This window comes from Podarcis filfolensis (genome assembly GCF_964270895.1).
Source record: "Podarcis filfolensis genome assembly, chromosome: 7".
Taxonomy (NCBI): Eukaryota; Metazoa; Chordata; class Lepidosauria; order Squamata; family Lacertidae; genus Podarcis; species Podarcis filfolensis.
In genome coordinates this window covers 48,491,100-48,509,261 of record NC_139603.1, presented here as the reverse complement: position 1 = coordinate 48,509,261, position 18,162 = coordinate 48,491,100, and the positions used below count along the sequence as shown (strand labels likewise).

Below are 18,162 nucleotides of genomic sequence, written 5' to 3'. Positions count from 1 at the left end.
GTTGCAATATGCTTTGATTAGTCTCTGGGAAATGCAAAATTAGTTACTTAAATCTGAAAGTAAGTGTGGAAGAAAATGATTTTTCACATACGTGATTTTAAATGAGATTTTTTTTCCTACACGTGTTCTCTTAACTGCAATATACAAATAAGGCTGTTAGGAATGAAGATACTATTGTTTCAAAGCAACACAGTGCATCCTGTTCTGAAATACCAGCAAAACTGAGAAAAGGCATTTTCAGCTTCAAATGCAAAAAAAGAGCTTTTGTTCTCCCTCCCCCCACAAAAAAACAAATGTAATTGAACTGAAAGCCCATTAATTTTTCACCTTTTTTATGCTAGGATTTGAAGCAAATTTCACAGACAGGGATAGGGATGGAGCTAAGTGGGTAAATAAAGTGCTTAATGTCTTCTGAACTTAAATCATAAGGAGAAACTTGAGGTTTGTGCATACTGTTTGGTGCTGTGCATCGAAATGCTTTACTTTATGAGTTCAGAGTATCTCAGACAAATTAGCTAGTGGTGTGCAGCCAGACTGTGCCCTTCTATGGCAAAGGTCTCATACACACAGCTGTGGAAGGGGCGTGTTTTGAAAGTAATTATAACATTGTTGGCAAACCACCTGTCTGGTGTACTTACATGTCTGAGCACCACAGTAGTTATTAGGAGCGAAAATAAAAGCTGTGCTGCATGAGATAGTATTTACATGAGGAGAGACATTCTAATACCACACACTGCAAGGGCTCGCTGTTCTTAGGAAATTATGAAGGCAGCCAGGAGAAAGACGAGGCTGGTCATTTAGGGAATATAATGACTAGCCAGCGAGAGGAGTCAGGAGGAGTTTCACCAGTTGGTGGTTTTGTAGGTTGCTGCACAGCTGACTGTTTCTCTATTGAGAAGTCTTGAAAACTTCAGATTCGGCTTAAGTTCCTCAACCTACTCAGAAAAGCCCTTGTGTGAATATAGACAAGGTAAACCACCAGAGTTTGCCATCCTGGAAGTCATGGGTTACCATGGTGCCTGTGAAGGCTTCTTGTGGGTTGGATGCCCCACAGCCTTTGAGCTTTCTTCTTTTTAAGTAAGCCTCTAGACCTCCTAAAAAAGGAAGCTACGGGGCCAAATATGCAAACAAACCTTCTAAACAATTTCTGTGAAATGAGAGCTTGTATATTTTTCCTGGTACAGTCAAACCTCGGTTTTTGAATGTTTTTCGGAACCTGAACATCCAACGTAGCTTCCTCTTGAGGGCAAGAAGCTCTTCCAACCAGTCGGAAGCCGCACCTCTGTTGTCAAACGTTTTGGAAGTCGAACGGTCTTCCAGAACAGATTACGTTCGACAACTGAGGTTTGACTTTGCTGAGGAATGCTCCCTGCTCTTGTTAGACAGCAACAGCATCAATGTGCATCTGAGTGGGTCCATAATTAGGGCCATCAGGACATAGCTCACTTCCCATGGTAAGCATGAGGTTGTCAGGAGTGGTTGTGGAGTGGGGCTGTTGTGCATAGCAGCCATTTTACATTCTGTCACTCAGGCTCCATAGCAGCCACTTTGTGACAGGCACCACCAGCAGTCTCTCAGAATTCAAAACATTGCCACAAGTCCAAAAAGGTTGCTGACCCCTGATCTTAGCCCATTCTGATGTTTGTTTTTATGCCAAATATAAAAAAAACCTATATCCTAAGATGACTGCAAAAGTCAATGGGAAATCTGCAAATCCAGTCACCCTACTATTATTACACGTTATGTCACAAATAGCATGCTGCCATAAGGATACTCTGGACCAAATTCTGTGTTACTGAGATGGTTGATCTATGGACACGGTTTCTTTCCAAGCCAAACACTGGGATGATTGCTACTGATTTTCTACCTTAAATACTAAATTGTTCCAGCCACCTCTTCAGATGCAGTGTTGATCAGAGAGGAACTCTTTACAGATATACCAAATGTGCCTGAGGCAACCCTTTGCTGAAACATGTGGCTGCTAAGGAAGTTGACTGTCCCGAGTAAACTCAAAGCAGTTTTGGGCTAATATGGTGATGTTTGATAAATCTGTGTTAGCTACTCCTGGGTGCCAGTTCCACCTTTCCCATTATGAAAATGCCAAAGTAAAGTTTACCAATGATAAGTTAACTAACTTGGGCTGCTTTTTGTTTTGCTTTTTGCAATGAGCAAATAAACAAGATTAAAAATAACAAAAGAGTGGATTTGTTTTTGTATTTTTAGAGCTAGCACTTCTGATTACTTGTGTATGTTAACAAAACCATCATTTTCTTGCTACATAGATCAGATCTGATCGTGATAAAAGCCTTTCCTTGCGATACAGTGTTACTGGGCCAGGAGCTGACCAGCCTCCAACAGGCATCTTCATCATCAATCCAATCTCAGGTCAACTATCAGTGACAAAACCATTAGATCGGGAGCAAATAGCTTCTTTTCACGTAAGTTCTTAGCCAGAGTTTTAAATCAAGGATCTTAACATCTGCTTTGACTTTGAAGGGCACATATGTCATAGTTGGGAGATTTAAAGAATTGGTACTGGATCTGCATTTCTACACATTGTTCCTTTTCATATATATTAAGAGCATGCTGCTGACATAGTTGAGCATCTTCAATCTGATTTAATGTATTGGACAAAAGAAATAAAGCAAATTAGGAATGTGGCATTTTGTATTTTCTGCTTTTCACATTTGGTTACAAATAGGTTGGGGTGGAAGGGACGCAGGTGGCGCTGTGGTTTAAACCACAGAGCCTAGGACTTGCCGATCAGAAGGTCGGCGGTTCAAATCCCCATGACGGGGTGAGCTCCCGTTGCTCGGTCCCTGCTCCTGCCAACCTAGCAGTTCGAAAGCACATCAGAGTGCAAGTAGATAAATAGGTACTGCTCCGGCGGGAAGGTAAACGACGTTTCCGTGCGCTGCTCTGGTTCACCAGAAGCAGTTTAGTCATGCTGGCCACATGACCCGGAAGCTGTACGCCAGCTCCCTCGGCCAATAAAGCGAGATGATCGCACAACCCCACAGTCGGTCATGACTGGACCTAATGGTCAGGGGTCCCTTTACCTTTAGGTTGGGGTGGAACCAAGGCCATCCTGACCTTCCCTCCCCCCACTGCCAGCAGAGATTTGCACCTGCAGACCTTTCTGCAGTTGTACCAGCAACTTCTCTAGGGGCCTGAATGTCATCTTGTTGGTAGGGCAGCCTAATCCAGTAAGAATTGACATTCCTTGCCATAAAGGAAACAGTAAGTTGGGTGGATAGAAAGATTTCTCAGCAAGATTATTAGAATACAAAATTCCATTTTCGACTAATGCTAAAAAAGAAAAGTCTTCTGAACAGAAGAAGAGCCCTGCAGCATCAGATGAAAGATATATCTAGACAGTTCCCTCCTGTTGTAATTCCTGGACAACTGGTATTTAGTGCCATGCTGCCTGTGAACCTAGAGCTTCCATATAATCATGACTCGTAGCCATTGGTAGACTTGTACTCCATGCAGTTGTCTAATCCCTTCTAAGCCAGTAGCCATCACCACACTCAATAGCAATAAATTCCACAAATGAAAAAACACATGTATGAAAAAGTTCCTCCTTTTGTCTACCTTGAATCTCCTTCAGCTTTAGAAATCTCAGCCATGTTCCCTCTTAATTACTTTTGTCTAAACTGAAAAGCAAAATAAGATAAATAATTATTAACTGAAACATTTGTTTACTCTGCATTAATGACTTGTTTATAGGGCCTGAGATCTTGGAGGGCTCTGGGATTTGGTAGTTTACCCATATGCTACTTTTTCTTTTTTAAATTTTTTTTTTGAGGCTTGATGTATGTTTAAAATTTTGTATATTTTTATCACTGTAAGCCACTTACAGATGTAGATAGTGAAAAGCAGAATATGGTTTTTAAAAATAAATAAACAACACCAAAGTACAACAGATATAGGATTAAATGTAATATAAAGAAAGAAAACATGAAAACTTCCAGCATCATTCTGAACATTGTAAATCCACATGTGAGGGGTCAACCATGTCTTCTACAATGATCCACAAACCTGTTCCATCCTAACAGAGAACTGTTCTAAGATTGATTCTAATGGAGAAAAATTTGGACTGAGCAATCTTTAAAGCGACCCTAAATTCTCAGTAAATTAGATAATAAAAGATTTTCTGTAAACAAAGATGACCTGGAAGTGGTGCCAAAGTGACTAAAAGAGAGGGTAACAAAAGAAGATGCTGAAATAAATCAAGTTAACTGAGTTCCATTTAAAATGTCCTGTCAGCAACACTAATTGCCGTGCCTGATGACATGTTTTGCAAGTTTTCTCAATTACTAATGACTTTTGCAGCTGAGGGCACATGCCGTGGATGTAAATGGAAACCAGGTGGAAAATCCCATTGACATCGTTATTAATGTCATTGATATGAATGACAATAGGCCTGAGTTCTTACACCAGGTTTGGAATGGTTCAGTACCTGAAGGATCAAAGCCAGGTAAATCACTAGAATTTTCTAAGCAATGTATTATGTATATAAGTTCAAAATGTTAAAATATATTTTCTCATCACCCCCCCCCCAAAAAAAAAATTATATTAGCTAATTATGTTCAGTGGGGCATGGCGGGAAAAAGATCAAGACATTATTAATGTTTTTAAAACAGGAAGGATTCTTTAAAATCCCTAATGGACAAACTGCGCTTGGATGGAAAGTGTTAAAGAAAATCCAAAGAGAATGTGAATCACTGAGTATTTCTAAACATACAGGCAATGACCGTTTCACACTTGTCCAATATGTGCACGACCATGCACACACGAATCGCCACAACCCAGAAGTGGCCAGAAAAGGGAACATAACAGGAAATGGGATTACGCACCTCTGCTGGTGTTTGCAGGGGTCAGGAGCATAACCCCTGCTCAAAATGGTCATTGCATGTATTTTAAAGCAGGGTAGAGAATTCCTGAATATTTGGAGGAAACTACAGTATCTGATAAAGAGTTTTAATATGAAGCTTGGGAGGAAGTTGCAAGGCTTTTTTAAAAGTGCCATGCAGGTTTCAAGGTGTACCCAGGCCTCCAGGGAAACTGAAGACACATAATGGTTGATTCCCCAATCTCTGTAAACACGACCACCACCTTTGAACTCAGTTCTGCCTGCATTCTTAGGCTTCACACACAGGTTCCTTTTGTAGATTGAGAACAGGAATAAAGAGAAAGTAGGCAATCGTATGTAAACCAAGGAAAAGATTAATTTTATGTGATGTGCTAGCTAAAAGAAAAGTCAATAAAAGCCAAATTGGGTTATTCTACCTAGCGGTTGGTGGGAAAGCAAACTACCATTATCAAGTGATATAAGAACTTCTTCCTGCAATCTTAAGATCTTCCTGGGAAATTCAGGAAAAAAGTGTATAAATTTTATTCAACTATACAATGTACACTAAAGGACAGGTTGCTTTCTGGTTTCTTAAAATGTATTGGATGAAATAAGAGTGATACTGATCCAAATATTTATGCTGGTCTTTATGGAGTCAGATAACCTTTATCTTTAGGAAGATTTTTGTACACAAGATCAGACTCTTAGAAGGCATGTTCACTTCCCAAACTGATCATCCTCAGTCTTGGAGCATGATCAGATTTGCTTTTGTGCATATAATAAGAAGTTGCTCCCTGTCTTAATTTCCCATTGCAGCCCATTGACATGGCTTTTCATGGTCTTGCAGAACAGAATGTACCGCTATCGCATGCCAACAATCATCACTGTTTTAAAAGTCAGCTTAATAAGGGGAAGTAAATGGTAACTAGAAATGCCCTTTCTTTGTTCAGGCTTGTATACTGAGCCGACAAGCGTTAACTCTCTGCAAAATCAACATTTATCCCACACTGGAAATTAAAAACACTAGTTTATGCATGATGCTATTCATTTGAGCTGAGTCAGGGAAATAGCTATTTAAATGTACACATCTTCATTTAAAATTTTGGAGAACCTGACTGCTGGGAGATGATAATCCGCAAAAAGTGAGCTAGGTATTGAATAAGCACATGTGGTTCTATCTCAGTTTGTCCTTTATTAATCACGAGCCTTGGGGGAAAGTGTGTGGTTTGAATAAGAGAAAGCATGTGAAATGTTTTGTCAGAGGAAGTAAATGTTTAGACCCAAGCTAGGAGCTTCTGGGTGACCATGTGTAATCTGTTTATTTAACCTTGAAGATGATTTGTTCTTTCGTTAGGAACCTATGTAATGACGGTCACTGCTATTGATGCTGATGACCCGAATCAGTTGAATGGAATGCTGAGATACCGAATCTTGTCACAAGCACCAAGCACACCCTCCCCAAGCATGTTTACAATTAACAATGAAACCGGCGACATTATCACAGTTGCTGCTGGCCTTGACAGAGAGGTAAGATGGCTCTTGTGCTGCAAATGTTTAACCGTATTGCCTCATCATATATATGGCTACCAATATTATATGCCCATGTAGAAACTTAAGGCGTGTGATTTTTGCAAAGTTATGATTAACGTCTAGCTTGCTGGAGTTAAGGCTACTGTGGCGCTCCACACATTCCCAGCATTGGGATTTCTGTCTTGAAAGCTCCTAGAGAAGTGATGGAAGTGCTAATTTCTTCCCGCATTTTATTAGCCTCATTTCGGGTTATTAAATTGGAACACAGTTTATTATTACTAAATTTACTTAATCGGTTTGTTTGCTCACTTCTTAATTTTATTCATGAAAGAATATTATCCTGTACCAGAATTCTAACTTGATTTTAATACCTTGGCACAACATGGGGGTTAATATACCTCTGAAGGATCTTTCAGTTGTCAGCAATAAACATTTGACTTTGAAGCTAAACGCAAGAGTCTTTTGAAGTTGGTTTTATTCTTTGTAGGGAGGAGGTTGGTAATAATAGCAGCATACATGTTGCTGCAATCCCTACATTTAAAGAAGTGTTCATTGCATTTATTTCTAAGCATCTGCAACTCTAAGATTTTGTTTGCTTGTGACCTGAGAAAGAAGTGCTGAAGAAACCATCAACCAAAACTGCCCCAGTGTAGCTAGTAAACAACATAATACAGGAGCAAAGATTGCATTATATACTACTAAGTTTTACTCAGAGTAGACCCAGTGAAATTAATAGGCCTATGTTCATCATGTTCATTCATTTCAGTGGGTCTACACTGGGTAGGACTAACACTGGTTGCAACCATTTGAGGCTGTATTGTCAATCTCCTAGAGCAGCGATTTCCAAACAGTGATCTAAAAGTCCTCCATGAGCTTCATTTAGGTGATCCATGGCATGCCCTCGGTAAATACCCTTATTGATTTTTAATTTTATTTCTCTTGCTGACATTTTATTTTATTGTATTGCAATTGAATTCTGTTGAATTTAATGCAATAAAATAAAATATAAGAAATAAGAGAAGCAATGAAAATACAATTAAGTATCATAGAGCATCTGGCTCAGCACATTACAGTTGCTGCAACAGGCAGAAAAATGGTTAAGTGCTCCACAAAACACTCAGCAATTTTTAAGTGGTTCATTGGGGGGGGGGCGGGTGGAGTTTGGAAACCACTGATGTGCAACCGAGTTGAAGGATTGGTACAACTTACGTATCCCACGTAATAGCCAGGTTTGAGTGCAAGGCCACCTGGTAAAGAAGCCTACAGAAGTTTTGCCTTCCCTTCAGTGTGTGGCTTAGTTCATTTTCATGCAGGTGAAGACAGTCCTGATGTCAAATGTGTTGAATTGATGAAACGTGTCTTGTATTTTCCTCCTTTAACAACAACAGTTTTCCTGGCAGGGGCAGAATCAAGGGCCAGTGCATTGGTGCATTGGCACCAAACAGGATCAGATGGTCCCACTTAACAGCTGTTAAGCAGAGGGATCAGAGCCTATCATGCTAGCAGTCACCTCTTCACAAGCGGTTTCCCTGCACACAAAGGAAAGTACTAGCATTGTGCAGGATCTAATCCACTCACACATTAGCTAGTATACAGCTGATCCTGTATATTGCTTTGCAAGTGGCTTTCCTGCAGGAAAGCCTCTTGCAAAGCAACACCTGCACTCCACAAGATTCAGGCTGTCAGGCAGAAAAGAGAGTTGTGCCTATTTTCTGGAAAAATGCTGCTCTTTCCCCGTGGTTTTCCCTGCCTGCCTCTCCTTCCAGCCTGATGCTACAGATTGTTCTGTGCTCATCCAGTGACTCACAGCAATACATAGCTCTGTGTACTCAAATTGTCTGGGGCCATCCAACTCGGTTCAGGATTTAGGTGTGGGCCGAATCCAATGCACAACGTTCTGTGTGCTTGTGAAGAATATGCAAGCCAAACCTCTTTGAGCCACAGTCCAGCCTAGCTGCACCCATTTAGGTCAGCCAGAAATGAACGGCCTTGAAAGGCCAAACTGCAGATATTTATCACTTTCTTTTTCTCGTTATGGTTTATTACTTTTTATAGCAGCTTCTAAAATTCTGTATACATTAAATCCTGTTCCGTTTTATTCTGTCTTTATTTTTGCTTGGAAGGTAAATGTGCTTTCATGCATGCCTAGAGAACGGACACTTCATAGAATAAGCAACCTACGACTTGGAAGCAAAGGGAAGTTTTGAAGTAACTTGGCAACCCTTGCTAATGCATGCCTCTCTTTAGGGCAGGGGGAAAGTTTGTTGTTTTATTATCATGCTGACAAATGAAAATATCAACTTCATTCTATCAAGAAATAACATTTAAAAGGTTTTTGGTGCAGGGAGTAGAGAGAAAAATTCATTTTCAATGAAAGACATTTATTTTTTCTAAATACGTTCATTTTCACAAAAGTCTCTTTTGCTCCATCAGTAAAGCACTCAAGACAGTAACGGTTCAGAGTAATAACAAAATTCCTTTATCGTTTACCGGTTTTCTGCTTGGAAGATGAAGTGAACTCTGCAATAATATCACTCCACCAATCTGAAAAGCATTAAAATGCTGAATTCCAAATCAGAAATAGTGGGGGAAGTAATGTGTATTTACATTTAACAGTATACAGTATCAGCAAAAACCAAATGAATTATCAGAGTCTCTCAAGGAAATACTATAAAAAATGATTTTGAAAAATATATTAAACAAAAAGTATAATCCCTAAACAGAGAGGCTTCTAGCTTCAGGGTAAGGGTGAGCCCCAGGCCCTGGCTTAATCCCAACAATAATGTAAGAATAAGCATTCTTAATAACAAAGGCTGTTTTTAACAAAACAAAAAACAATTGAAGCTGGCGGTGCTGTCGAAGAAGAAGGACTATCTAGTTCCTAATGTTGAATGTTTGTGGAAATAATTTGGATTTGGGTTTCTCTTCCAGTAACTTGTTTCTGTTAGCCTTGCCTGTGCTGGTTTCCATAGTGATGCTGAGAAGTTGCCGCTACATTACCCTCAAGTTCCCCCACAACAAAGCCTTGGCAGTTTGAATCATTTGCCCAAGAATGTGCCCTCCCAGCCTCAGAACTCATGAACCTTTTTTTTTTCCAAAGTGCCCATCCCTGATTAGGTTTGAATTTGCTACACAGCATTTGTATTTTTTAAATGTTAATCCAGAATCAAAACTTTGTGTTCCCAAACAGGGACAGGGTGGTGATTGCTTGCTAGTCAAGAAGACTGTGGTTTGTTGCAGTTATAAATCACCCAAAACAAAAATTCATGGAGCTGAATGTGGTTAGATGCAATCCATTGTTGGAAATCCAGCAACCCTCAGTTCAAGTGATGTTAACCAGAATGAGCAGCGTGATAAGCTCGTTGCATAGCAAAGCACAATTTATTGAACACCTGCTGTCCTCTCAGAGTGTTAGCTCTGTCTGTAACTCCTGGTGGTGTCATTTTGTGTTTTTTAGAAAGTACAACAGTATACATTAATAATTCAAGCTACAGACATGGAAGGAAATCCAACATATGGTCTTTCAAACACAGCAACTGCTGTCATCACGGTGACAGATGTCAATGACAATCCTCCAGAGTTCACTGCCATGATTGTAAGTCTGTGATAAAGGGGATGAAGTGTATGAATAGCCTTTACTTAAGAAAGATTCTTGCTGATTCAGCCAAATGGATTTAATATGTTTGTGACATTGGGTCGCCCAGTGGATTTCAGTGGTTTAACTAAGGCCATAGCTACTTCTTAGAGCATAGTAAATGCAGCCCAAAGTACAGCATTTAACTGTAAAGCAAAACCTCCCCCCACTTTCTCTCTCTCTCTCTCCCCCCTCTCTATTTATATATTAGAATGATATGTTCACATTGTCACTTGATAGAAGCTGTCTGTCGGGTTGTTCCCCTGTACAGAAGGGCTGACCCCAGTTACCCATACAAACTGAAAACCGTTCGAACCAGAGTGAATTAAGTTGGAAACTGGGGACCCTCAGTGTTGCTGAGTAGCAGCGATATGGAAAAGATTGCATGATGCCCCTGTGCCCAATGACATACATGTCATTCCGTGTGCCTTATGATTGCAGTTCTATGGTGAAGTCCCTGAAAACAGAGTGGATGTTACAGTAGCTAATCTAACGGTGACTGATAAGGATCAGCCACACACTCCTGCTTGGAATGCCATGTACCGAATGACTGGTGGCGATCCCACAGGCCGGTTTACTATCAACACTGATCCAAACAGCAACGATGGGTTGGTAACTGTTGTGAAGGTAAGTTATGCCGTCGACCAAATTAAGCAGATGCAGATAAATGGCAGAGCGCTAAGTATTAAACAGCTCCGGCTGTTAAACCCAAAAGGCAGATTAGGAGTAGATATTAAAATATATGTATATCCTGTCTCTGGTGAGGGTGGCATTTATCTTCTGGAAGCTTCCCTAGGCATATGCATTGTGTCATTGTAGCTTATAATTTTTTAAAGAACCTAACTAGACTGTTCAAAGGAGCATGTTATCCATTTTTATTTGCAGGAGACCAAAACTTTTTAAGCTCCACCAGTCTCGACCCCCAGCTCAGAAAGTTTTGTAGATGGTGGATTTCATTACACAGCCTCAAAGGGCAGAAAGTAGATTAAATGATCTCATAGCAGACCTATATATCAGTTAGAGTAGTTTTTGAATTTTGACAACTGCACTGTTGCTAAATGGAATGTTCAGGCTGAGTTAAATTAAACTTTAAAATATATATACCCAAACTGTTTCCAATAGCATATATTACTATCTCCAAATGAATAAGGCCTTTTAGTATTACTTCTTGCATTAAAGAAGTCTAACTGATATATCATGGACATATAGACCAAGCAACAGTAGGTTATGTGAGCCACTCCTAGTTTGCTCTTGCTGTGTTGTTGTTATTGTTGTTGTTTAGTCGTTTAGTCATGTCCGACTCTTCATGACTCCATGGACCAGAGCACTCCAGGCACTCCTGTCCTCTTGCTGTGCACTATCAAGCAATTATTAATTGGATTATAAAGTTTCACTTCTAAGAGGCTGATGTAATAGGGCCTTGATTTTGAACAGAAGTATAGGATTGATGTGTTTCTGGTCCTTCGTAAACATTTATGATTCTGTGACTCAGATTTTGCACTTGCTTGAAGTTAATTGCATGCAAAGGTATGCTGCTTAAGATCAAACAACGTGTGTGCGCGCTTGTTTCAACCCAAGTCTGTCCCGATGAGAGTTAAAGAGCAAAATTGATGCTTTAGTGAGAGGAATGCACCACAGTCCTTCTCCCCAGGGTTTCTTTCTTTCTTTCTTTCTTTCTTTCTTTCTTTCTTTCTTTCTTTCTTTCTTTTTGGCCCTACTAGTGTTTCCTTCCACTAGCAGAGTGTGATTGAAGGGATGGAGTCTGGATGACAGAGATTGGAGAGGAAAACCAACAGCCCTCTCCACCCGAGAGCTGATTTTGCTCTTAAAATTAGACTCACCAATTTAACAAGCCAGTCTACCACTATCATGTGTAGTTGGAACCTCTGAAGACCAATGGTTAAAAGGCTACAGCCCAGTATTTAAAGGCTACATTTGCATTTGTACATGCTCAGGTGCTAAAAAGCAGCAGGCAAAACACAACTCCACAACTGCTTGTGTGTGTGTGTGTGCTGTTGTTGTTGTTGTTGTTGTTGTTGTTGTTGTTGTTGTTGTTGTTGTTGTTGCTGCTGCTGCTGCTGCTGCTGCTGCTGCTGCTGTTGATATCATCTACACATGTCTGTGTATGATAGTGGGAACAGTCCTCTGACCTTCTCTATTTTCATACACCTAAATTGTCATCTCAGCATGGACTCTTATGGCTCATGCCAGCATTCAAGCATTGAAAATTACAAATAAGTAGGATATTATAGGCATCCTTATGATTTTCAATAGAATATACATTTTTGAACCATGAAAATTGAATACTTTTTTTTTTTAGTGGAATGTGAATTATGCTCTAAGAGAGCCACAGCCATTGTTCCACATGTTTCTAGACTCTGTAGCTGCACATTTCCAAGGGTACCAATTGTATCAGGTTCTGCCAGTAAGCAGCACGTGATGATGTGTTTTGTATTCGTGTGCAAATGATGTACTCGCAGTTCCAAACTAGAATGCTCTGAAATGGAAAACAGAACAGAGACACTGAAATCAAACCAAAGAGAAGCAAATTAAAGCCTCCAGAGTATAATCTGCTTGCAGCAGCTCAGTTTGTTTCAAATTAAATTCTTTATTTTAAAACTGTCAGAATAGAGGGGGGGGGAAAGGTAAAACTAGGTAAATAAATTAAATGTTGTGGAATCTCCCAAGAGAAGTGCTAAGCCCTTATTAGCTCTAATCCAGTTTAATGATTCCTGATGGAGATGTATTGTAGTAAGCAATCCTTTGCCAGTTTCCATGAAAAATTTCCATGCCTTGATTTCAGCAGCATAAGCTGTGTAGGGAGAAAATATATTCAGCCGTTCTTTAGCCCAAGGTGCCATAATGCAGTTATAATCTTAAAGAAACTTACAGGATTCTGAAGTAGTTAAGTTTGTTTTAGGTATACTTTAGGTTGCTTTTAAAGTTTCGTTTTGCAAATCCCATTGTCCGAAAAAGGCAAATATTAATGATAATTTGTTATACCCCTAGATATAGCAGAATATTTAATACCCAGGGTCCATCAAAATCAGTGCAGATCTAAGGGCAAGCATCCCCCCCCCAAGAAGTGCAGCCCTGAAGGAGGACACAACACAATGGAAGAGGCAATTTAATTTTCAGGAGCAAGTTTGAGACCAGTGCTCATGGCCCCTGTGTTTTCAGTTACAATTCCCTAAAGACAGAAATTACTTCAAGAAGCTGCAATATTTTCCTTGTAGGCCATAAATAAATGTTTTTACCCCCCAACATGTCTGATAAACTGTCTGCTTAAAATGTTGAAAAATTCTGCAGCCCCATGACAAATGCAACTACTAACATAGTTCTCATTTTGCTTTTGCCAGCCTATTGATTTTGAGACCAATAGGATGTTTGTACTGACAGTAGCTGCAGAAAACCAAGTGCCTTTGGCAAAAGGAATTCAGCATCCTCCTCAATCAACGGCGACTGTATCCATTACAGTTATTGATGTGAATGAGAGCCCGATTTTTGTCCCAGTCACAAAGCTCGTGCGTCAGGAGGAAGGGCTACTTGCTGGCAAGGTCTTAACGTCCTTCACTGCTCAGGACCCTGATCGTTACATGCAGCAGACTACTCTAAGGTACAGTAGGGCCTGCAACGGCCTTATACCTTTATAAATCTCTGTACGTGAGAACCTGATGCATCAAAATCTCTATGCATGAACCTTGTAGCACTGCCGGAACCAGGCAGTTAAAAGGCAACGCTCGCCCCATTGCATTTAGTCCAGTGTGCCCACCTGCACAAACCCTGGGTAGAATTGCAGAAAATGTGGGGGGCTGGAAATAGCAAGGCTCGGTGCTTTCAGTACTCTGAAGCCTGTTCTCTCCACTGGCTCACTGCATGCCCCCCTGTGTCATCTTGGGCCTTGATAGCATAGCAAGCCTCAAAATGGATTAACTTTAAACAGGTTAGCCGTCATGCTAATTAGGCTGCCTTCTGCTTAAATACCTAACAGCCAGCTGAGTTGGAATTCTAGGACAGATACATGAATGTCCTCATTATCTCCAGCCATTTCCAACAGCTGCTTAGTCTGTGCAGCTGAACGCTTAGCATGCTTCATAAGAAATTGTGCAACAGGATCAGAGGAAATGCTGCCTTCTGGTTTCCCTACCGGTGAAGTAGCCCTAGCATGACATGCCTGTTCTTTTGCAAGGCTTAGAGGGTAGGCAACAGGGCCAGCATCTGCTCTGTTACCTTGTATATAGGTGCTGGGATTCTTGCACCCAATCGAACATACTATAGCAGCCACACAGTGGTTTATCAGATCAGACTGATGTGAACCATGGGATAAGATTGGATGTATGTTTGCACATGTTCCCCTGAATAAGGGAAACTTGCATACCATTTGAGAAACTTGCCATGATTACAAAGAAGCACATTAAGAGCTAGGTACTTCTCTTCCATTAGTCCATCTTTCTCTAATTTTGTTTGTTTGTCACCTTTCCCTCCTTCCATATTATAGTTTCACCTTTCCTTGCCAGGAACCTGCTTGAAGCATTAGCGCTGCTCGAAACATCACACTGTCTTTCAGTTGGGTTCAGTCTAGGTTGAATGTGTTTCAGTGGAGCAGAAAGGTTATCTGTAAATGAGGGCTTTTAAAAACTTTGTGGATTGGAGTCCCACTAACCCTTAACCCAGTCCCAAGCAGCTGGTATTTATATCAAAATGCAGTGGGAACAGCATTTGCAAAACAAACAAATAATGTAGTTTAATAATTCATCAGAGATAGCCAGTGATGTAACATTTATGTAAAATAGTTATATAATGCTTTCAAGGCAAGTCTTTTAAATATTATACAGCATTCACCCAGTGTGTATATCTAAGAATGCAAAAAAAAAAGGCAGACTCTTGATCAGCAGAATCTGTATAAATCCTTAACAACCATCTGGTCTTGAGACGAGCCCTTCTTTTCTCTTCTTCATTTTATAAAGCACATTGGAAATCAATGTGGTGTGTGTGTTTTTGTTAAATTTCTGCAGGTACTCAAAACTCTCAGATCCTGCTAATTGGCTAAAGATTGATTCCATTAATGGTCAGGTAACAACAATTGGTGTTCTGGACAGAGAGTCACCACATGTGAAAAACAACATGTATAATGCTACTTTCCTTGCCTCAGACAATGGTATGTACCTAATGTCAAAGGTTTGTTTGCTTTTTCACCAGAGGGGGGCACGCTAAAATATTGATATAAATATGCACTAAAGCATAGCATCATAATAGAGTGTAGTACACAAAAGACTCTTTCTGTACAGGTGTTAAATAGATCCGTTGCGAACAACCTGCAGCCTTCTGGGCCTCCCTGTCCCCCTGCATATCCCTTGGCCACCTTCCTCACCCTTATCTGCAGGTCCTCAGTGTGCAGAACTCCATAGACTAACATTTGCAACAGCTTCAGCTCTAAGTATGTTTCCAGGGCTCATCGTCCCTTGCACCTATGGTGCCTATCTCAGTTTGGAAAAGTGCATAAAGGTGAGAGAGGCAGCATAGGAACATGCTGGAGGACTTTTTAAGATGGAGGGGGAAGGGAGAAGTAAAGGCTGTGTGTGTGTGTGTGTGTGTGTGTGTGTGTGTGTGTGTGTGTGTGTGTGTCAAGCCACACCTATAGCCAGTTCCATCAACACATCCCCCAACCACCTGTTGACCTCCACATATGGCCCTTGAGGACAAAATGGTTGTCCACCTTTGTTGATACTTGCTCTTTATTTTGATTTGCCAACAGCCACCTAAAGCCTCTTCTCCAATCATTCTCCCCACACTTTAGATGTCTCCTTACCTTCCCATGCTGCATAGGACCTCTCAATTGCAACCTAATAGTGTGGCCCATCCAGCAACAGTCTGAACTGCTTGCTTGCTATTTCCTGTTCATAGGCAGGTGTTGCTTTTATTGTTTTTGCAGTGCCAGCTAGCTGCTTTTTTTTTCGTTATCAGAGATACCAAGCTTCCATTTTATTTTTGTGCTCACTTGCCTTCATTCTGAATTAGCACACTTGTTTGCTCCCACTCTGGAAAAATTGTCAATGTTGGAAGCCTGGATAGCTCAGTTGGCTAGAGTGTGGTGCTGATAACACCAAGGCTGCAGGTTGAATCTCTGTGTAGGGCAGCTGAATATTCCTACATTGCAGGGCATTGGACTAAATGATCCTCAGGGTCACTCCCAACTCAACGATTCTATGATTCCACAAGGTATTTTTTGCAGTGAGGTGAAAATCTTTTCAAAGAGTTCCTATCCCCTTTCCTAGTTTCAACACAACCCTAATTTTGCAGAGCAAAGTCAACTCTTTGCAACAAATCTATATAATTAATATTATCATGCGCACTCATAATTCATGTGTTGGTATATGTGCAATAAATAATGTAACCCCCTTTTTAATGTAACCCCTTTTTAGTAGAAAGCAGGCTAATGTTACTTTTCCTTGTTCTATAAGGAATCCCTCCAATGAGTGGGACTGGCACACTTCAAATCTATCTCCTCGACATCAATGATAATGCTCCCCGAGTGGATCCTCAAGAAGCCACAACTTGTCAAACACTGCAACCCAATGCAACAAACATCACAGCCATAGACGATGACATTGATCCAAATGCCGGGCCCTTTGCCTTTGAACTGCCACATCATCCTTCCAGTGTTAGGAATAACTGGACCATTATTCGTATTAGTGGTAATGTGCATTGGTTTTTTGAAAAATGAATATTTGCATCTTTTGGGGGTTATGTTCAGTAGCTAGTTCCCCATCTGCTTGGGCTCGTGACCTGGCAACCCAATGTAATTTAATTGAAGCGAAAAGGGTGGTGTAAGTCAAACACTCTTTTAAAGGTTTGTTTTCCTTCTACCTGGCTTAGGCTAGCTTAGCAGAGTTTGTGTGAGCTGTGAGCAGAGTTTGGAACTGGTGTTCATTATGCCGGCTTAACACTGGTTCTGCAAACTTAGGATTGCTCCCTAATTCTGTTTGTGGCATCAGAGAGACTGACTTAAAAGGTTAGAATCCACATACTCTGACTATAACTTAGTGGAAAACTGAGGGCCACTACCTACGTTTAGGTAGAAGTGCACTTGAAAATAACTTCAGATGCAGTTCTGAAAGAGGTCCTAGAACAGACATTTCTCCAGACATTTCATGTCCACATAAAGCATATTTACATAGCTTGTTTTCTTGTTCAGGTGACCGAGCCCAACTGGCTTTGAGGATCAAGTACCTTGAGGCTGGCATCTATGATGTTCCAATAATAATAACAGATTCTGGGAATCCTCCCAAGTCCAGCACGTCTATTTTGAAGGTGAAAGTTTGCCAATGTGATTTAAATGGAGACTGCACTGATGCCGACAGGATTGTAGGTGCAGGGCTGGGCACAGGGGCCATCATTGCAATTCTCCTCTGCATCATCATACTACTCGGTAAGTCTTGGGGCCATGTGACCAGTGATATGTAGTGCCTCATAAAGTAAGATGCAAAGATACATGTTTCAACTGATAGGGTCTTTCCAAAGGATAGGCTATAGATTTGTGTGGCTGCAGGTGGTCTACTAATAGTCCGTCGAGAACTATTATTATTATTTATTAAATTTCTATAGGACCCTTCATTTGAGGGTCACAGGGCTGTTCACAATATAAAAACACAAAAATACACACCTTGATAACAAATGAAAACAATTACCCGTCCCCGTCCCCAGTTTAAAAAGCCATGGACTATTTAATTAGCCAAAGGCCTGGAAGCCTAAAGATATGTAACGAAGGCGCCAAGCAAGCCTCCCTGAGGAGAACATTCCACAAACGGAGCTGCAGAAAATGCCTGTTTTCATGTTGCCATCCTCCAGACTTCTCATGGACGAGGCACACAAAGAAAGGCCTCAGATTATAATCACAAAGCCTTGCTTGGTTCTTGTGGGAAAAGGCACTCCACAGTATACTGTGATCGCCACTGACATGCTGAAGCTAGTAACCCCTTAATGGAATATTTTGTTTCGCATGAGTGGCAGGTCATCACATGGGTTAACTAGTTTACTTCGTTTCTACACTCATTGTAGCTTCTGAAGTGCTTTCATCACAACTATAAGGTGATTTATTTGCATTTGGAAATGGTGAGCAGTTGATCATTCCATGGCAGAGTTT

The 18,162-nt window shown here is 40.7% G+C and overlaps 1 protein-coding gene across 4 annotated transcripts in view; it reads left to right on the top strand.

The window, feature by feature from the left end:
* CDH2 (cadherin 2) overlaps positions 1 to 18,162 on the top strand; it is a 127,519-nt gene that overhangs the window by 97,384 nt on the left and 11,973 nt on the right. For all 4 annotated transcript variants that reach the window (XR_014550262.1, XM_083622903.1, XM_083622904.1 and 1 more), the window contains exons 5-13: positions 2,283 to 2,438; positions 4,336 to 4,480; positions 6,210 to 6,382; positions 9,843 to 9,980; positions 10,461 to 10,646; positions 13,379 to 13,635; positions 15,035 to 15,177; positions 16,481 to 16,714; positions 17,215 to 17,448. Coding sequence is in view for 3 of the 4 variants with exons in the window: in XM_083622903.1 (XP_083479029.1) it covers positions 2,283 to 2,438; positions 4,336 to 4,480; positions 6,210 to 6,382; positions 9,843 to 9,980; positions 10,461 to 10,646; positions 13,379 to 13,635; positions 15,035 to 15,177; positions 16,481 to 16,714; positions 17,215 to 17,448 (1,666 nt within the window). In the remaining variant the exon portion in view is untranslated. The remainder of the gene's footprint in view (positions 1 to 2,282; positions 2,439 to 4,335; positions 4,481 to 6,209; positions 6,383 to 9,842; positions 9,981 to 10,460; positions 10,647 to 13,378; positions 13,636 to 15,034; positions 15,178 to 16,480; positions 16,715 to 17,214; positions 17,449 to 18,162) is intronic.